The following is an 18,664-nucleotide window of genomic DNA, read 5'->3' on the forward strand; positions in this document are numbered from 1 at the left end:
TACATAGACAAAGGCAAAGAATACCTGTAATAGAAAAATCTTTGCCAAATTTATCTTGTGATTTTAAGCACAACAGCTAAAACAAAGAAAAGTTTCAACGTCCTTACAAAAAAGGCTTGAGTATGTCTAGCTTTTAAGGCCAGTGAAAGTTCAAAAGCTTTATTAATTAAAAGATCCCAAAATCACCTCCCAAAAGTGTTTCCATGAATTTAAGACATAATTCCTCAAAATTCAGTGGTAAAAATTATTACTAATTCTTGATCTATATAGAAACTTGTAAAAATTAATTTTCACCTCAATTTATCTGCATCTGCTTTCTGCAGATGGTTCCTTCAATCTATACATCTTTTAGGAAACATGTCACACTCTGGTCCTGGCACATTAAAATATGCTTCCTTGAAATTGCCTGTTCTCCTACCTTCAAAGAAGGTTTCTCAAGAGTGAAATCCAAAGACTTTGTAGTAATTGTGCAGGAGCTTCCTGTTAGCACACCACTAACACTTCTACCTTTAAGAACTTATATACATGGCTGAGCATAAGCTTTAAATAGAAGTTTCAATCATTTTCACATGTCAACACAAACTAAATGTGTGCATTTCCTAGACACTCTGTTTTGTTTCTTCACATTGTTTTTTACATGGATCTTGCCCAACTGGTACCTTTATGAATTCTTAGCTGTGCTATATGTATGAGCTGAATAATACGACTCCAAATATTTACAAGTCTGTGTGATACCTATTATTGTTAAGGAGAGGCCCCCTGAAGTGTTAGTATTCTTAGTTGCTTCAATAGTGGAAATAAAGGGGAGGAGGAGAAAACTTCTCAAAAATTAGAGCCAACAGGACCTCCTCAGGATGGGGGGCCTCTGTGAGCTAGCTGGATTACAGTTAGTTTGATAAGCAAAATCAGGATCAAGTTCTAATCATGATTAGTGCTGTCCAAGCACAGTAAGAAGTTGCCCTTTACAAAGAACACACTGTTGAAATCATGATATATACAATGAGAATGAGGAGAGAAAGTAGCATGACATTAGCTAATGTATACTGCTACCTTGTCATGGTGTTAAATACCTAACTCAGAATCATGATCAAGAGCAATCACTGTATTAGAGATGAAATGTAAAATCTGATGGACAGTCACAATTTATAACATCACTGCAGTGAGTTTCACTCGAGTACTATGTTATTCTGATATGACAATGGCTACCCAAAAAAAATCACATTTACAGCAAAATGTGCAAGAGTCCCACAAAAACTTAAATTTCTAATTAGCAAATGAAAGAAAACATCAAATTTCAAACAATTTCCAAAATAAATCACAACCCATATAACATTAAAAATAATTTAAAATTGCACTTTTAAATAGGTACACTGACATCTATATTCACAGGATGATATTATTGCTAATACTCATAAAAGTAATAAATGAATAAATTTATAAATTTATGAATAATAAATTCATAAAAGTTATATCCTTACCTGATCATACAACTTTTCATCTACTAGGAGGTAAGTTTTTGCCCAACGCTTGAGGAACCATACAATATCTTTGCCCATCTGGGGGCTCAGGAGGTGTGTGAGATTTGCCCTTATTGCTCTAGATTCTACTTCTGACACTCTTAAAATAGCAGATAACAACCTGCAGATTTAAAATAGAATGCACAGAGTGGTTTTTGGAGAAGCAATGCAACTACCAAAACCACTTTCATTTTTCACAAAATGTGACAGAAGGATCAGGATAATACAAAGCACTTCAACTCTCATCAAGTAAAAAGCACACGAATTTATTGGTTTTGAAATGCACGGTGAGAGAGAGAGAGAGAGAGTGAAAGATAGAGAGAGAGAGACTAGAGCAAATATCCTCCAAAAAGTTCCTTGCACGATGAGGTTTAATAAAGGGTTCTCATTGTGCAGTGTTTGCAGGGTGACACATACCAAAAAACAAATACAGAAATGACCAGTTATTTTTCTCTTGTTCATTACTGCTGGGGAATAGTCTGAAGTAGTAAATCATTAGGTGATTGCATTAATACAATCAGTCCATAAAACTACATTAAATACTAGCTCTTGTAGTACAGTACATCAATTGAATTTTGTAAGAATGTGATTGTGCATAAGAAACTTAGGAGCTGACAGTGGTCTATTTCTTGAAGACATTTCAGAGTTATTGCTAAAGGGCTTCAAATTTCTCATTATTTTGATCTGGTTTATTCCCACCACTGAGACACTGCATCAAGAAATCGTGTTTGGTGGTCACTTCTTGAAGTGGCCAATACTATAAGTGAGCAGTGTTCAACCTTCTAAACACTAGGCACATACATCATTGCTAATGAAGGTCCACTTTTTCTACCTTCTTCCCAGAAGAAAACATTTAATGAAGGCAACAACTAATCTTAGGTGAAGACTCCTCCATGTCAATTTAAGAGTGGAATGCAATCTTCTGAAGTGTGAGGATCCAAATTGAGGAGTCCTTTGTGAGCATCAGCCTTCTTGCAAAAAGAGAAGGGAAATCTCTCCTGCTTCTTTTATAGGCTGACAGTGATGTCTGACAACAATTCCTCATGCTCTGAGGATCAATTTTGCTGCTACTGCCAAGCTTGGGCAGTAACCCATATTCAAAGTAGAGAAGCTCACTGATGTTCTGGAAAGCATTTGCTTAAGCTGTATATGTGCTGAAGAATTTTAGAATATATATTATCTAAAGATTTTGATCTGATTTTTTTACTGAAGTAAAAAAAAAACTTTTTTTACTTCAATAATTTTAAGGATTTTCTGTAAAAAATAGATCAAAGATGGGTATTCAGTAGAAATACAAAAAACATTTCTGTAAATTCCCAAGACTTTGGCTTATGATGCTTGTAAAGACTATTAGGTCAATCTTTCCTTTTTCAATATTCAGTGTTTACATATTGCTTACTTTTCACATTCATAGAAGTCTACTCACATTCTAGGAGTTTTTTTCTCTGAAAAAGCATTTAATACAATTAATAGTACAAGATGCATCCTTACCTAATTACAGAATCAGTTCTGTTGTACCCTGGGATGGAAGAGGCCTTTTCTCCTGGAGATCCCAGAATCTGAAGTGTTGTATTGATGTCAACCTCAGCTGAATGTTTAATGGAATATTCCATCACTTCTGGAGGTATTAGCGGAGTCTCTCCCTGAGTATCATTAGCCAAGAGGTAGCCTTACATTAAAAAAGAAAGAGTGATCACAACTTTCTACCCTAGGTTAACTTACAGCTTTCTGATTAAAGAATCCATAGGCTTAACTGCAGACATCACACCAGAATCAAATGTTTGTACATTTGCATTGACCCTGACTAACACTGCTTAAATGCATACAAGTTAATTAGAATCCTTAAAGCCATTCAGTAGGAAAAAACCTAAAGTGACAAGAAACCAAGACTGGAAAAAGAAACCACCAATTTAAAAACCAATAAAAAAGAGACTAGTTTTGCTTCATGTAAAAGCACTACAGTCAATTCATCTACTTGGGGGAGGGACAAAACAACATTTTGTTGTCATTTTTTTTCTTCTTCTGCTATGTGGTAAAAAATCTTGCTTTACAGCTTCTGTGCTGAGTCCATATCATTTGGGACTTCTGTTTTGCTAACATCTCAAATCTGTGAGAGTCTTTCAGACTTCAAGTACCTGTGCTGTAACACAGTTTTCCTTGCCTAGCAACTTCAGATCAGTTGAAGCATGGGTTTTCATACAATACTCTGGTATCTAGATAATATTAATTCCTGCTTTAATTGCAGTTTTCAATATCTGATCTCATAACCATCTGTGAGCTACAAACTCCATCTCAGTGTTACAAAAATATTATAAACACATTCATGTCAGAGCAACTGAAACGCCAGATCTTAAAAAATGTCCCACAAATATTTCATACATTATACACTTCTCCAAGCAAAGTACAGACTTAGTTGTTACTACATTTGCAAACTTAAGTAAAATACCATCATCTAAAAATCAAACCCAAAAAGGCTCTAAATTCAAGAGGCTCTAAATTTAGAGTAAAAAGGCTCTAAATTCCCTGAAACTTAACAAAATAGCAGGTCACGGATCATCAACACTGAGGAAGTCTAGAACTTTCATGATTCTCTGTCACCATTACCCTGATCTTATGTTGCCTTATATAGTCATGTGCACCCAGCCACTGATACCATGAACAGACTAATTTCTTGAATAAGTTGACAGATAACACAACTCAAACATCTATAGCAAAATTAGTTGCAGAAATTTCCAACAGACATTGATGGAACCTTTACATGAGGTAATCATTAGAGATAATATTCCTGTTACTCAAGGCAGATGATAGTAAGACAAAGACTTTGCAAGTCCTGTATACAAGATGAAATCATTGTAAGGGATAAAATGTATAGTCAATGGAGAGTAGTTGATATACAGGGATTTTTTTTTCCCCCTGAGGTGTTCCAGCTGCAATAAAACTACCAGAATAAGTACTATTTAAAGCTGTTCACTAACCTGTGACTAAAATAAGCCAATGAATATCCTCATACAGGTCGTCAAGCACTTTATTGTCAATTGAACCTGATGCTGGTGAGGCAAGTAACTGCTGCTGATGTCTTTGCAACTGTCCATGGAGCCTTGTCACTCGGTCTTCTAACAAACTGTGGACAAATAACAAAGTAGCTTTACTGCTTTTAAACTGTTTTGGCAAAGCTAGGCTTTTCCTATGTGACTGCTTTATTGATTTGCATTCATGACTATCTTTTTTGTACCTACCTTGTGAGAAGAGGTATGCAGTGCTCTGCAGCAATCCTCCCCAGCATGCCTACGCTAGCCAACTGGTCACAGAACTGGTCTCTGTCATCTTCCTGCAGCTCACTTATTTCTTCTTCTTCCCGAGAGGCCACACCGTTGGCAGTCTTTGGTTATTTCAACAAAATTAGAAGCAACCAGTTAAAGTCATATTTGTTAAATTCATTATCACCACAATTTTTTGCATTATTTTGGCTCTTTCTTGCAAGACAATTTGCACTTTTGAACAACAGACTTATACTAAATTAGATGCAGGAGAGTTACAAAGAGTCAACATGGGTTCAATTGTTTTCAAATTAGCATTTCACAAACTCATTACCAAAATGCCATATTCAGTTAATTTGCTAACATTTAAATAGTTCTCAGTTGTCTGAGATCTTACATAATAGGCAGTATTTTTCATGATTAAATGAATGTTAGTCCTTTCATTAAAGTTTTTCCCTAACCTACTGTTTGAGAGGAAATAGTAGTTTATAAAGTACCACTAAATTTTTAAAAAGTACATTAAAAGTAAATGCTATAAACTCAGAAAACAGCAGACTAATAATCTTGATGATCTCAGTTTTATTTCTTGCTGATGCAGGAGCTGCACTGTTCAATTTCTCAAAGCATATCTTGGTTGCATTATAAAACTATTTAAATTATAATCAGATCTTATTCCTTGAAGAGACGAACCATGATATGCAGAAACCAATTATAAATATTAAAAGAGTTTCTTTCTTATCTATTAATCATAAAATTTATGCAAGTAACTAAGTAAAATACAGGGGGCGGAGAAAGCCATCAATCGGCTTTGTTTCTATAGAGGCCCTGGAAAACTGAATCCACTCCTTATGCAAAGTGCTTTTAATTCATCTTTTCTTTATGTAACCCAGCAAATCATTCTCTTTTGGCAACTTCAAAGCTGCAGCTGTTTATTGAAGGGTGAGCCTCTGCTCTCAAAGCAGACACTGAAAGTTCCTGTTGCCGCTTTGATATAGAACAAGAAGCATTCTAAAATGCCAGCTGTGGCTTTCAAAGGTTACCCATGGGATAAATGACTTATCTCACAGAATGACATGAATCAACCTGTGTACACAAGTTATGTCAAGACCGCCTGATATGAATTCAAAGCTCTCTTGTGAAATATTTCTCTCCGTTTTGGCACTGTTATTACCATCTGTTACATATTGAGATAGCAGAATTATGTTTTACATAGTGCTTTTCAGAATGAGGTACCTCTGAGATCTTTGCATAGCATCAAATTAAAGAGAGATTTTATACAGTTATTGAATTGAATCTGTGCAATAACTAATTCATCCAACATTCACATCCAACTGTCGGTATAGGAATCTATTTACTAAGATCCAGATTCCTGGCAAATGGACAAATCATCTTTCTTTTTCAATGGTTCAAGAGATACTTGTTATACTTTCTCTAATTTTCTCTAGACAGTCAACTGTTCAAAAACTCAACTGGGAATTTATTTTATCCAAAAAGAACACATATTCCACGTTTCTTCCACTTTGAGTGCAGTCAGTCTACCTTTTTTTCAGGTATTTATGCATGTCAGTTATATTTTGAAGATAGTGCATGGGAGGCAACAATCACAAAAAAGGCCCCCAATTTCACTGAGAATTTTAACTAAAATTCTAATCCAGAAGGAAGGTCAAAAATTTAGTCACTGTATCCGTGGAAAGAACAAGATACACATTGATTTGAGTTACAGCTTTTCTTCTTTTTTTTTTTTTTTTGAAGTGATTTCCAACTTTACATTCCTCTAGCTTCCCTCCGGAATGAGAGAAATGGACTGGGAAGTCACAAATGAGTAACAAGTTCAGCACTTTTTTTCATTTCTCATAATCATAAATGGCAATTCTATACTAGCTGCCTTGAGCTACATAATATACAGACACAAAAAGACACGGGCCAATTACTGTATGTTATCATCCAAAAGTACTACAGTGAAGGCTTACCAAATTCCTTGTGCCATCAGGAGCAGCTAGATGGCACTGAATGTAGGAATTAAAGACTTGAACAGCATGTTGGGTAAAGAAACCTTTATGGAAATGTTTGTCATCTTGGACCAAAGTAAGCCAAGATTCCAGTAACTTATCATATGCCTCCATATACACCATGTCATCTTTGTCAAGCTGCAAGAGATGAAAAATAAACAAATAAAAAATCTTATTACTAAATAGCTAAACCAGAGGAACATACTTATGTTTATCATTATTTTACAGATGTTCTTCTACTGTTGAAACAAACAAAAAAAAATTAGTATCTAAGGATAGTTAAGAAAATATCAAAATGAACTGAATCAAAGTATCAAAAAGGTCACTGCAGCTTTCATGCCTGCTAGGCTTTAAAAAACCTGTCAATGTGTTTAGCTATTTCTCTTCATCTGCTGTTGCATATAAATTTATAGGTATTCCACTATCTCTGAAATAAAGAGAGAAGAAAAACAATGATTCCAGGGGAAATCACTGCAAGATTATAAGTGTTCAAGAAACCTTATTAGAGGTAGCCAGTTTTGATGATGAATCCCAACTTCTCATTCTATGAACAAACCAAAACCCAATGAATTAGAACAGAATAAGCCTGCAGCTTTAATTACTCAGTGCATTTCAACAGATGTTTCTTCTTTTTAATTATTCATGTGCTTCTACATAGCACATAAGTTGCCAAAAGAAATAACTTCTCTCAAAAACAAAGTCCAGAGTTGCAGGCAAATGAAAGAACCCAAAAATCATTGGCCAAAGTGGCCATTTCTTTTAAAAAGTATTTTTAATGTAACTCTCAAATTTTTGTTTTGATACAAAATTGAATGTTTGTAAATACATCCAACTTCAAAAAACTTCAGCGCTGACTGTACAGATAAACATCCTACTAAGATGTTGTCTGCTCAAGTTTTAACCAACAGGATGGCTCACAGAAGTTACCCTGAGATAGCAATGGTTAGTAAAATGGTTCAATTATGAAATAAAGAGATATTAAGGTCTTTTAATTATGCTCCAGACACAAGAATTCCTGACTTCCAGTGAAGATACAAACACGGCTGGATGAACAGGCAAGGAAAAGAAAATACTGGCTGGATGACTGATTAAGAGGAAAAACTGATATCACATTGGAAGTATTCCAAGATAGCTTCACAGCATCCTTTTGTAACTGCAAAGTTGTCATATTTGCAGAAGTTAAAATATGGGACATACTGACGCAATTGTGAAAACAAAACCTGAAGGTGACAAGGAGAGAGGCAAAATTCAATGCTAATTTAAGTCATAAATTTAGGAAAGACACCCCAACATACCTTTTTAAAACTTAGCTAAAGACACAAAAATTTATTGATAGTCATTCAGTCCTGAAGTACTGTGACATGCATGTAATATTTTACATCTATAACTTACATATATGACTTTTAATATTTTTTAATAATTGAGAGTATTAACAATTAAACAGACATGTTTTTATGAAGAACAAAATACCATCAAATATAGCCAATTCATTTATTTGAGAAGGTAATAAAGAACTTATTGTCATGAAGAAAAATTATTTCTACACTTAGAGATATTCTCATAAGAAATCTAGGACTAATAAGTGCATCCATAAAATAAATGCCCAAACAGTAGAAAGATTTTATCCACATTGAACCAATCTGGTCCTGAAGAAAACTTACTAAAACATGCCAATTCTTATTTCAGATTAGCTACTGCAGTGCTACCAAAGATGTTATACAGGCAAAGTGCCATGCTGTAGACTGGGAGCTGAATCATTCTGATGGATCAAAACTCAGATTTTCAAGAGAAGCAAGACAAACCCAGTAAATGTAAAGCAAAGATGCTTAATTCCTCTTAGTTTCCTCTCCGTGAAACAAAAAGAAATTTGGTCCTTCTTCCTTCCTAGTTTGCTGACCCTTTGAAGTAGAAACACTTTGAAAGTTTGTTCAGCAACAACAAGTTGCAAAGAGCTGGAAGTACAGCAGAGGGGACCAAATTCAGAATGATCTCTGCTATCACATGATATTTGAAAAAGTATCATGAAACAGGAACAGTATATTAATACTGTTTTTGAGAAAAACAAGCCTTTGATGACATTTTTATTGGACTTTTTATGCAACATCCTGTTCATACTCTTTACTAACAGCACATGAGCTCACAGAAAGCATCACTGCATGCATTCTAAAAGAAATTTGGGAAAACACATTAGCCATGGCCAGGACATTCCTAAGCCAAAAGATTGTTTTTAGGGATGCAAAATAGTACTTCTATAGGCACAGCACATAGTGTTATTGCACCAGACAGTGGTACAAGCTAGTGTAAGCTCTTGCTGAGAGATTGTTTTAAATGGCATCATGTTGACCACTATTTTCATTAAACATGATTGCATATTCCAGTTCTCAAGTAACAAGGTGCTAACTGAAGGACCAACATCCCTTTAGTTCCTTTGAATTTAAAGGATAGCTGTCTGTGGTTTTGATGGATCTTATAAAGGCTTCAGGAGCATTTCTAAATGTACTGGTGAACACTGGAATAAGTACTCGATATTCTACTAGAAAATCTCAAAAGCACACAAATTTTGACCAATGAAGTTTGCAAAGAAGCTTTATTTAAACACTGATTTTCTGATTAAGAAATGAAAAAATGAAAAGTTTAAGTGAGCACTGGCCCAAATATAATACATTTTAACTTCGCAGCAAAGACATGATCTAATGCTCTGCAATGAATGCTAATTAATACACCTGCACTCTCTGGTAAAGAAACACATCCATCAACTTTCTAACCAAATACTTCTATAATTATTTTCAAACTCATTCTGTCACTACACCAAACTGTCAAAACAAAGAAAATCATCCTTTCTCATGATAGTGGGGAAATCTTGTTTAGTATCTTGATAGTCTCATTTTAAATCTATAGCCACTGCACATAAATAGTTGAAGTGCAAGATTATTTACTTTAATTCTTACATTATTTTCCTTAAACTATGTGGCCTAGGTAGTTTTTATTTTTAATGCAACTTTTAGGAGCAGAACACTTGGGTAATTCCAACTGCTCTTTAATATTGCAACTAAAGTTTCAAAGAAAAAAATCCTTTTAATTCCTGTGCTAGATCTGTATGCACAAATACCATTTGAACTGTGTCAGCAATGAAGGTATGACCTCAACAGCTTAGATGTTTGATGTTAACAACAGATCTTAACGGCTACACTCACTTAAATCAGAAACTCCTTACTCAGAACTCTAGGCAGCACTTAAATTTCAGTCTGTCCATATGTTCATGTAGTCATTTTAAACTTTCAGAAGTGCAGCTTGTTCATTATCTACAACAGCAAGTCAGCAATACTTTCAGACTTTAATATTTTAAATTAATCCATTCACTTAAAAAATTAAGATGCACTTTAAATCAAAATAACGTTGGAAAGATGCACACAGTGTGTATTTACGTTCATTACACTGTGTTAAATAAAAAGAAAATCCTCTTGTATGTGATTGCAGAAATATCTAGGACAAAACCACTGAATTGACAACAGTTATTAACAAAATAGCCAAATTCTCATGTCACTTATGCTTATCACAAATCGAAGTGAAAAAGGCTACCCACTTTTTTAAGAGCAGCTACTTACCACTTCTTCCAAGGCAGCACTTCTTCCAAAAGAACAGGTGAGGTGTGCAAGGCAGTTAACAAATGAAGAGAAAAGTTCATTTGGAATGGCCGTTAAAATATTGCGAGGAAATACAGTTATCAGATTGCTGATAATACTGGAAATTCCCACTGCTTCAGAGTCTTCTATTTCAATTCTATAGATAGAAATAGCAGTTTTTTGCCATTAAGAAAATTATAAAAGGGAATTGGTTTTGTTGATACATTTTCAATAAATCTATTTCATAATAAGCACCACCTACTTTAATCTGTCCTTTCTCAATTTAAGCAATCCAACAGTATGCACAAATTACATCCAGAAATAAGCAAGCCATACCACTTCTCCACACAGATATATTACAGTCCAAACTAAAGATTAAAAGATGCCATCTAAATTTAGAGAGCAGGCATACATACCCATTGATAGTATTCAGTAATCCCTCAATGAAGTGTGCCAGGTAATCAACTTGGGAACCTTCATCAGGAAAGACTGGCCCGTGCAAAGACGCCAGCTGTGCCAGGCACTGTAATGAATCTTGGGCCATATCTGTATCTTCTCTGATTTTTCGATGTACCTTTCAGGAAGTGAGGTAGTTAATAATACATGAAAACAGGGTGTTCTTACAACAGTCACATGGCTCTCAATCCAAAAGAGCACACACCAAAAAAAGCCTACTATAACTTCCACTCAGTCTGAAATACAAGAGTTTCTGCAACTCTCTAAAGCATGGCAAACGTCAAGATCGTGACTCAGCTCACACAATCTCAAGCCTTGAATTAACTCACTGAAACTAACATTTAGTTAAGGCTCACCTACATGTTGAAAATTGAACTGTCTATTGAATGTTATGTCTTAAAGAGCGAAACAGATGCCAGCCAGTCAGACATGCTGCTCCTTCTAAAAACAGCAATAATGACAGTCATCTCTATTATGCTAACTATGCCTAGGCTATAGAGTCTAGCTAAAGTTAGTCAACAAGTTCAATCAAGATTATATAGATGCTTCTTTAGCAGAAGTAAACACTGAAGACATGTACAAAAATGAATGCATCACTTCCTTGGCAACACCCTTATATTATACAATGCCAACAGTAATCTTCCTGCATTTGTGCAAACTGTTATGTCATTATTTCTGTTGTTGAGACTTTCTAGATTTGAATCTTACCTACTTCAGTAAACATATTCTCACATACTTATTTTAATCAGTCAAGTAGAGATTTAAAGAATTTTTTAAGGCTCATGCCTATTTTTTCACAGAAGACTTACTGAATAAATAAACAAAAGAATATGAAGTAGCTTTTTCACACAAAAGTGAAATTTAGCTAAATTATTTCAGCAATATTATACCAAAAAGTACAGTTAAAACACTAAGCACTTTTCTGTGGTGTTATAGTTGCAAGTTCACCCAACTCATAACTAGTTGGATTAGCTGCACAGTTAATCCCTGAAAGATCAAACTAGCAGGAGAAATAAACCCTGCAACAGAAATACCCCTCCTAATATATGTCCCACACGAGGCTGAGATTAGAAATGAAGGCTTTAGCTCTAACAGAGCAATCCTGCCAACTTTTGCAAGGTTATTAAAATTTCTCAGATAGGATAAATGAATAAAAATTACTACAATTTACTTACATTACCTCAAACACCAAACTACTATTGCAAGCCTCAACCACTGCAAATCAGGAATCTAAAACCAGAACTGACAGCATACTGCCCTGGCTAGCATTCACTGAAAAATAATAAAATACAGGCAAGCCTTGCTTACTATTAAGAAAAATGCAAATGTATTAAAGCAAATCTGCATATTATCTTTTTTTTTTTAATCACAAATAAGTAATTGTAAACCAATCAAGCAAACAGATATGCAACTCTGACAACTTCATACTATTAAACATAGAAGAAGGGTTAACATGTAAGCCAAAAAGTTATTTGCATGTGGAGGTTCACAGCTGACAGTAGCAACTGTCTGGATAGTCTAGACAGCTGTTCAGATTCTGTGTAGCTGCTGAGAGTTCTGCCAGTGATTTTTTTCACCTTTTCAAAACTGCTGGATAAACTTGCAGTAACAAAAAAATAAAATAAATATTTAGGTTTATCGAAAATTCTGTCAAGTAAGGACGTGTATCCAAACACATACTGTCAAGCAGCACTGGAGAGTTACATTTACATTGTCTTACAACAACTTTGTCCAAGTTTTGAGCACATTTCTCTGCTTTGCAAAAATGAAAAAAAGCCTGAGAATGTTGAATTCTCAGATCCCAAGGGATGTAACCTAAGTCAAATTGCATAGCAAATGAATTTATAAGTCAATATATATTGCTGCTGCAGTAAGTCTTAGTTGAACGATGATTACAAACTTCTCCCAACAGTTGTAAAAACAAAACAACACAATTCTATCCATTTTTAACATTGTGGGGCTTTTACATTACAGAAATTGAGTACTACATTCCCCTTTCCCAACACCACCTCTTCCTTATTCCTTCTAACTTCCTCTAATTTAACCTTTGTGGATTTCCTTCGTGCTGAGGAAAGAGATGCAGAATTCTGTATGCTTAAAGTAGCTAGAAAACTGCAATTACATTATGTATTTTCAGCTGTTCTGTTGGGCAAATGCTTTAATATCAGCAACCACACACTGTCCGTTTGATATTTTCTGAGAGCCGTTACACCTTATCTGAAACATTCACTACTCTATTAGTGCTCATCGCGCTTGCTTGTGTATAATGAGTACATGTCCAGAAGTATTAAAGGTATAAAAGTTGAGATGACTATAAACTTTTTTCTACTGGTAGTGGTCACCAATTTAAAGCAATTAATAGGCAAAATACAAATTCAGTACCCTAGGAAAAAGACAATACTTCTGTCTGCTTAGATAAGCAAGCTAAAGTGAACAGAATCAATCCTACCTGATGGAAAAGGAAGAGTCCGACAACACAGTTTTAGAACAGGAAGGAGCCGCTTTCCCTGTGGTCTGGACTATGAAAGTTGAAGAAAGAAACTTACTGTAAAGAAAAGCTCCATAACTCTGCTGTCCAGGAGGGTCTCGCGCCAGGATTCTGTTGGCTTTAGCATCACATTTTGTGAGGATTCAAACATAGCTATATAATGTCTGCCCAGTTATCTGGTGTCAAGGTCAACAATAACATTCCTACTTGGCTTTAAAAAAATCCTAGATACAACAGGATCCATTCAGAAAGAATGTAATGGAAACAAACTTTAAGCCTCTTCACATACACAGCATAATTCATGCATGAGGCCAAGGAATAAAAGGTATTAAGTATTGAAAAAAAGAATGCTCCAGGAATGTTAGATAACAGTTTGATCATAATTATGAGACATACCATAGCGATACGATCACTTTGATAACCAGGGTGTCTAATGTGACACTGTGAGAAGGGAAAAAAGCAACCGCAATTAACAGGTGTTAAAATTTATGCAAAATAGGAAATCATTTTCTAAAAAATTTTCCTGGCAGCTTTTAAAAAGGTCTTACCATAGCTAAAGATAGCTCATTGAAATCTATATCCTATTTTTCTAAATAGCCAGATATGTGTCACACAATGCAGATATGTTAGCCCTGCATGAATCTACATTTTCTAATCACACTGAGAAGAACAAAAGAACAAGTCAGCACAAGGCATTGTCGTATTCAAAACGTTTTTAAAGACGCTCATGAAAAATGTGCACGCTGTGAAGACACAATTTTGCTGCACCCATTTCAGCTCTCACCATGTATTTTGGCATAACTTAATTTACAAAATTCTGCCAATATTCTAGTACAGAAAAAACAGAGACATGAGAAAAAACATTTAAACAAACAGGTTCAATTATTTGTCAGTCTGATCACACAACAGTTTTAATCAGAAATTTTTGGAAGTACTTCTCTTTGTGACACCATCCATTTCAAGTAGTAAAACTGCTTTAACCTAGCAACTACTAATGTTTTATTTGTCTTTCTTAAACCCTACATTATCCTCTTTGATCCCTTTCTAACCCAACCATCAGAGTAAGTAACAGCATGTTCAGCTGTACATAATTTACTTACTGGTGATGAACAGCATTACCTTTTGTAGTGTAAGTAATCCAGTACTACAAAATGTGTATAAGAAACTATTTCTATGTCTAGAATGAAATAAAATCTACAATGGTATCATTAAAAACAGAAAACCCTTTAAGTTTTGATGTGTTTTGTTTACGGGAAAGAATATTTAAAGCAAGTAAGTAGTTTAATATGAAAAATTGTGTCACAAAGCAGGATGCACAATTTCAGTTTATTTATACTTGTCTTCTGAGTTCTGCCACAAAACAAAATTCCTAACAACACTGTCCAAAACTAAATTCCAAATAAAGGGACTTTTCCCACGGTACAGTACCAACCAGACCTTCACCAGTGTTATGTGTCCAGGACTGCTGTCAGCACATTATACTGCATAAGAACAATCACAGGTTTTCACATTAGTGCAAAATAAAAGCAGATTCACAATTTTCAAGATTATCAATGTATGTTGAATTAACCAGATCTGCATTACTTCAGATGGGGAAAAACTAAGTGCCACAGAATTTTCTACTTTACTTCCATCTGAAACACTCATGTAGTTTAATTAATCAAATATGCTTTGGTTCTACCCACTTAAAAAAATAATTATATGTGCATGAAATTATCACATGCAAGCATTCTTTATCAGGAGTAATATTCTAAATTAAAACTAATTTTATCTGGCAAATAAGGCTGTGCCTTTTTTCCTTTCCATTTAGAATGTCTTAGTCAAAATGGTATTTTGAAATTGCTTACTGACAAGAATGTCCTTTGCTGTGACTCTCCAATAAGCTATTGGCTTGGATGTTTTATCAGAAGACAATTATAAACACATTATCAGTCTGTGAAAAATTTACTCTTTGCTAGGTTGAGTCTGCAGAGGGGACCAGCTACGAAATGCTTTTCACATGGAATGAAAGAAGCACTAGTTTGCTGTCACAATTTTAACAACTCACTATTTAGAGGCCTTATCCTGTTATTTTTAGTCTTGTTTCTCATGCTAACCGACTGATGACACATCTGACAATAGGAGATTTGGGGGTAAAATATCTGTCCACTGAACATTACAAATTATGACTCCACCTATCATGGAGATCTTGCATCCATTTTCCAGCATGTATTACATGTATGCAAGTATTAGCAGAAACTGGCTGTGGAGATGCTTACTGCCACAAAAGTACTCCAGCTTAAGTTGTGCTACAGTTTGGTCTTTGTAACAGCAGTCTAGTTATGCCAAACCTGAAAAAATGGCACTGAATTACCTCCTACATGGGTGTACACAGGACAAATGCACTCTTCATTATCCAAAATTAATTTACTTGTCAAGACTTACAAAGAAACAAAAAGTACAGAATGAGCAAAACACTTTTTTTTTCTAAGCACTCAAGCTTATGATTTAGACTTACAACATAGATAAATGATAAGCATAGATTAGTCTACTATGACATCCTGCAGAGTTTGGGGATTTTTTTGTTTCCAGAATGAAAAACAATTGTAAACCACTTCTGGTAATAATACAAATGTTTGTAACATTCCCAGGTGTACTGAGAAATGATAAACTTTTAATAAAATTCACTTTGAATTATATGGAAATCCGGACTAACAAACAGCTACCAGAAGCATGTCAATGTTTCAACCATTTTGCAAGGCTTAGGACACTGATTCCTTCAGAGACTTGAATCTTCTGCATGAATCAATTATTCAGTGATGTGAACTGAACTCTATTAAAAATCATAAAAACATAATTAGACACCTTAATGTATGATAAGGTTAGTATGTTGGCTATTGCTGTCTAGAGAGGAAGACAAGAAGACCATAATGTTAAAAGAGATTTTCTTTTATCTTTGACTCAATTTATGCATGTAGACATCAGCTCTATGCTTAATTTTGTTTCATGAGATGGAAAAATAACAGTAGTTTTTTCAAAGTAATAATTTTTTAATTTAAAAACTGATTTAGAAAAAAAAAGTTTAAGGTTTTATGTGCTTCTTGGAGGAACATGAAAACCATAAAAAAAAACCCCAACAAATGTGTAGTTTTCCTCTCACTCACTAGTCTCTGTCTCATGAAGGGACTGATAGGTGAAGATGAATATTAAAATATTTCATATCCTAAGGTAGTCATGAGGGATTACAATATTTTACTTCAGTACTTCAACAAATTCCAGTATCTGATAATGAATCCCACAATCTTTTTCCCAAGAGAGGAAAGGCTTGTTCTTCCACAAAATAGTATGTTGGAACTCAAAAAACAAAGCTGAGATTTCTTCTACTAGAGCCCCATTTGTAAGTTTGTGCACAGAAGTGAAACATCTCAGAAATGGAGGGAAAACTCCTAGAGTGCTAAGGTCTGAATATCTTTCTTAAAAGTCATTTTAATCACTTTAATTTTGTTGTTTGAAATATTTCTGGACTTTGTGCCAGTCATAGACTTGTATTTTAAAAATAAAAAACTGCATTAGAGAGGTACCTGCCCTCCAATGTTATGTTAAATACTGATTTTATCTGAATTTATCTGAATTTTTAAGACCTTCTCTGGCTTTCTAGCTAGTGAGCCAAGCACATGGGATGAGTCTAAGGAGCAACTGCCTAAAACTGCTGCAGAGGCTTGCTGCCCCCTATGGAGAAATCCTTCACAGACCTTTCCATACCTTACACTCTCCACAAATACATCCAGCAACCAGGACAAGGAGCATATGCTTAAATATTAAACAGAAGTAGTCTTAACAGTCACGAGAATCAAACAATACTTTGTGTTGGAGACACTGGACTCAGATTGCAGGAACAGGAGTAGGAAGTGCAGGAACACCCAAGCTAATTTTAAACCTGGCTGATTCCAGAGCCATGCCAGTTCCAAGGCTCATGACCACCCATGTGGATTCTGCAGTTCTTGGTACATTCTGCTGCAGCTTATGATATGCAAACTTATCACTTCCAGCCTACCTGGCACATAAAGCACCCATGCACATGTGGCTGCCACACAGATGTGGCTTAGGAGTCACACCTTTCCACCACACACCAGCTGCCATCCAGGGTGCCATAACCACCACTGCAAAACCGGAAACTTATAAACCACTGGGGCAAGAAAACAGAAAACCAACTCCCCTTCCCAAAAAGGGTCATTCCTGGTCTCTTCCCCTCTTCTGATATTAATGCTGTTAAGATGTTCCTATATTGCGAACTGATTACAGAATTCATTGGGAAAACGGAAATGATGAAAGACTGTTAAAAAGCTCAACATCAATATAAATATGTTTAGTGCAATTATGACAGAATTCAGGGGATCTTCCAATCTTCTTGGGTTTGCACAATGATGTCTTAAAAAGTTGCTAGAAAGGATTGACAAGAAAACAGTGTCCTAGAAATAATTTCTAACCATCAGGGATTTCAAAGCCAGGTCAGTTTGCACCTAGAAGCGGTACGTGATAAAAATAAAATGCAGCTCTCTTAAATACAACTGATTCAGTTACATTGAATTTTGCTCTATATCCCAATACATAGACAGGATAGTGCCCCTATTCTTCATTTTTCAGATAAGAACAGACTGCTGCAGTAAATTCAGGATAGTTCCAGGCTGCTAACAAACACAAGGCCTATGGAAAGCAGCCATGGTGCTGAAGAAATCAATGTTGTCACTCCTTGGTACAGGTAGAATAATTTCTGCAGCTGTGCAACAAATCAAACCTGGGACCAAAACTTGCTAACAAAACCCCACCACATTTATAGCCAGGTGGTTCCCTGCTCAGCATGGGAGGTAATGAGGCAGGATGCTTTTTCAGCAGCAATGCCAACTTGAACCATTCCTCAAAATCAACCTTGAGTTTTCTGTGTCCTTTTCATGCGCTTCCATAATGCACAACAGATGCTACCAATCTGGGTTGGATTGAGTTCAAATCTTGGAAGTCTGCAGAACTATATGGTTCACAGAACTTCCCAGACAGGTGTCTCATTCTGGCTTGAAGTTTAAAAGACGTTTTCAAAACAGAGATATTAACTGTGTGGCCAATGAACACAAAAATGTTCAGATCAGACAAAAGCTTCAGTCAGTTCATACAACTGCCATGGCACCAACAATTCCAATGAACGGCAATGATGTGTATTAGTAGAGTGCAAACCACCAGGTCTACATAACCTGCATTTTAAATCCCCTATACTACAATCACTTGAACATTTGCCAGCTTGCCTCCAAGCATGTACAGGCACTAAATCCAAAACAAGAACTAA

At 35.3% G+C, this 18,664-nt stretch overlaps 1 protein-coding gene across 1 annotated transcript in view; it reads right to left on the bottom strand.

Annotated features, from left to right (window-relative positions):
• The window catches only part of XPO4 (exportin 4), a 52,093-nt gene that overhangs the window by 12,140 nt on the left and 21,289 nt on the right, over nucleotides 1-18,664 (bottom strand). Inside the window, exons 7-14 of the mRNA XM_066571768.1 lie at nucleotides 13,409-13,521; nucleotides 10,823-10,980; nucleotides 10,389-10,563; nucleotides 6,745-6,921; nucleotides 4,754-4,896; nucleotides 4,493-4,638; nucleotides 3,009-3,186; nucleotides 1,479-1,638 (exon numbers count right to left, since the gene is read on the bottom strand). Coding sequence (XP_066427865.1) covers nucleotides 1,479-1,638; nucleotides 3,009-3,186; nucleotides 4,493-4,638; nucleotides 4,754-4,896; nucleotides 6,745-6,921; nucleotides 10,389-10,563; nucleotides 10,823-10,980; nucleotides 13,409-13,521 — 1,250 coding nt within the window. The remainder of the gene's footprint in view (nucleotides 1-1,478; nucleotides 1,639-3,008; nucleotides 3,187-4,492; nucleotides 4,639-4,753; nucleotides 4,897-6,744; nucleotides 6,922-10,388; nucleotides 10,564-10,822; nucleotides 10,981-13,408; nucleotides 13,522-18,664) is intronic.

The sequence above is a fragment of the Molothrus aeneus genome, chromosome 2 (assembly GCF_037042795.1).
Source record: "Molothrus aeneus isolate 106 chromosome 2, BPBGC_Maene_1.0, whole genome shotgun sequence".
Taxonomy (NCBI): Eukaryota; Metazoa; Chordata; class Aves; order Passeriformes; family Icteridae; genus Molothrus; species Molothrus aeneus.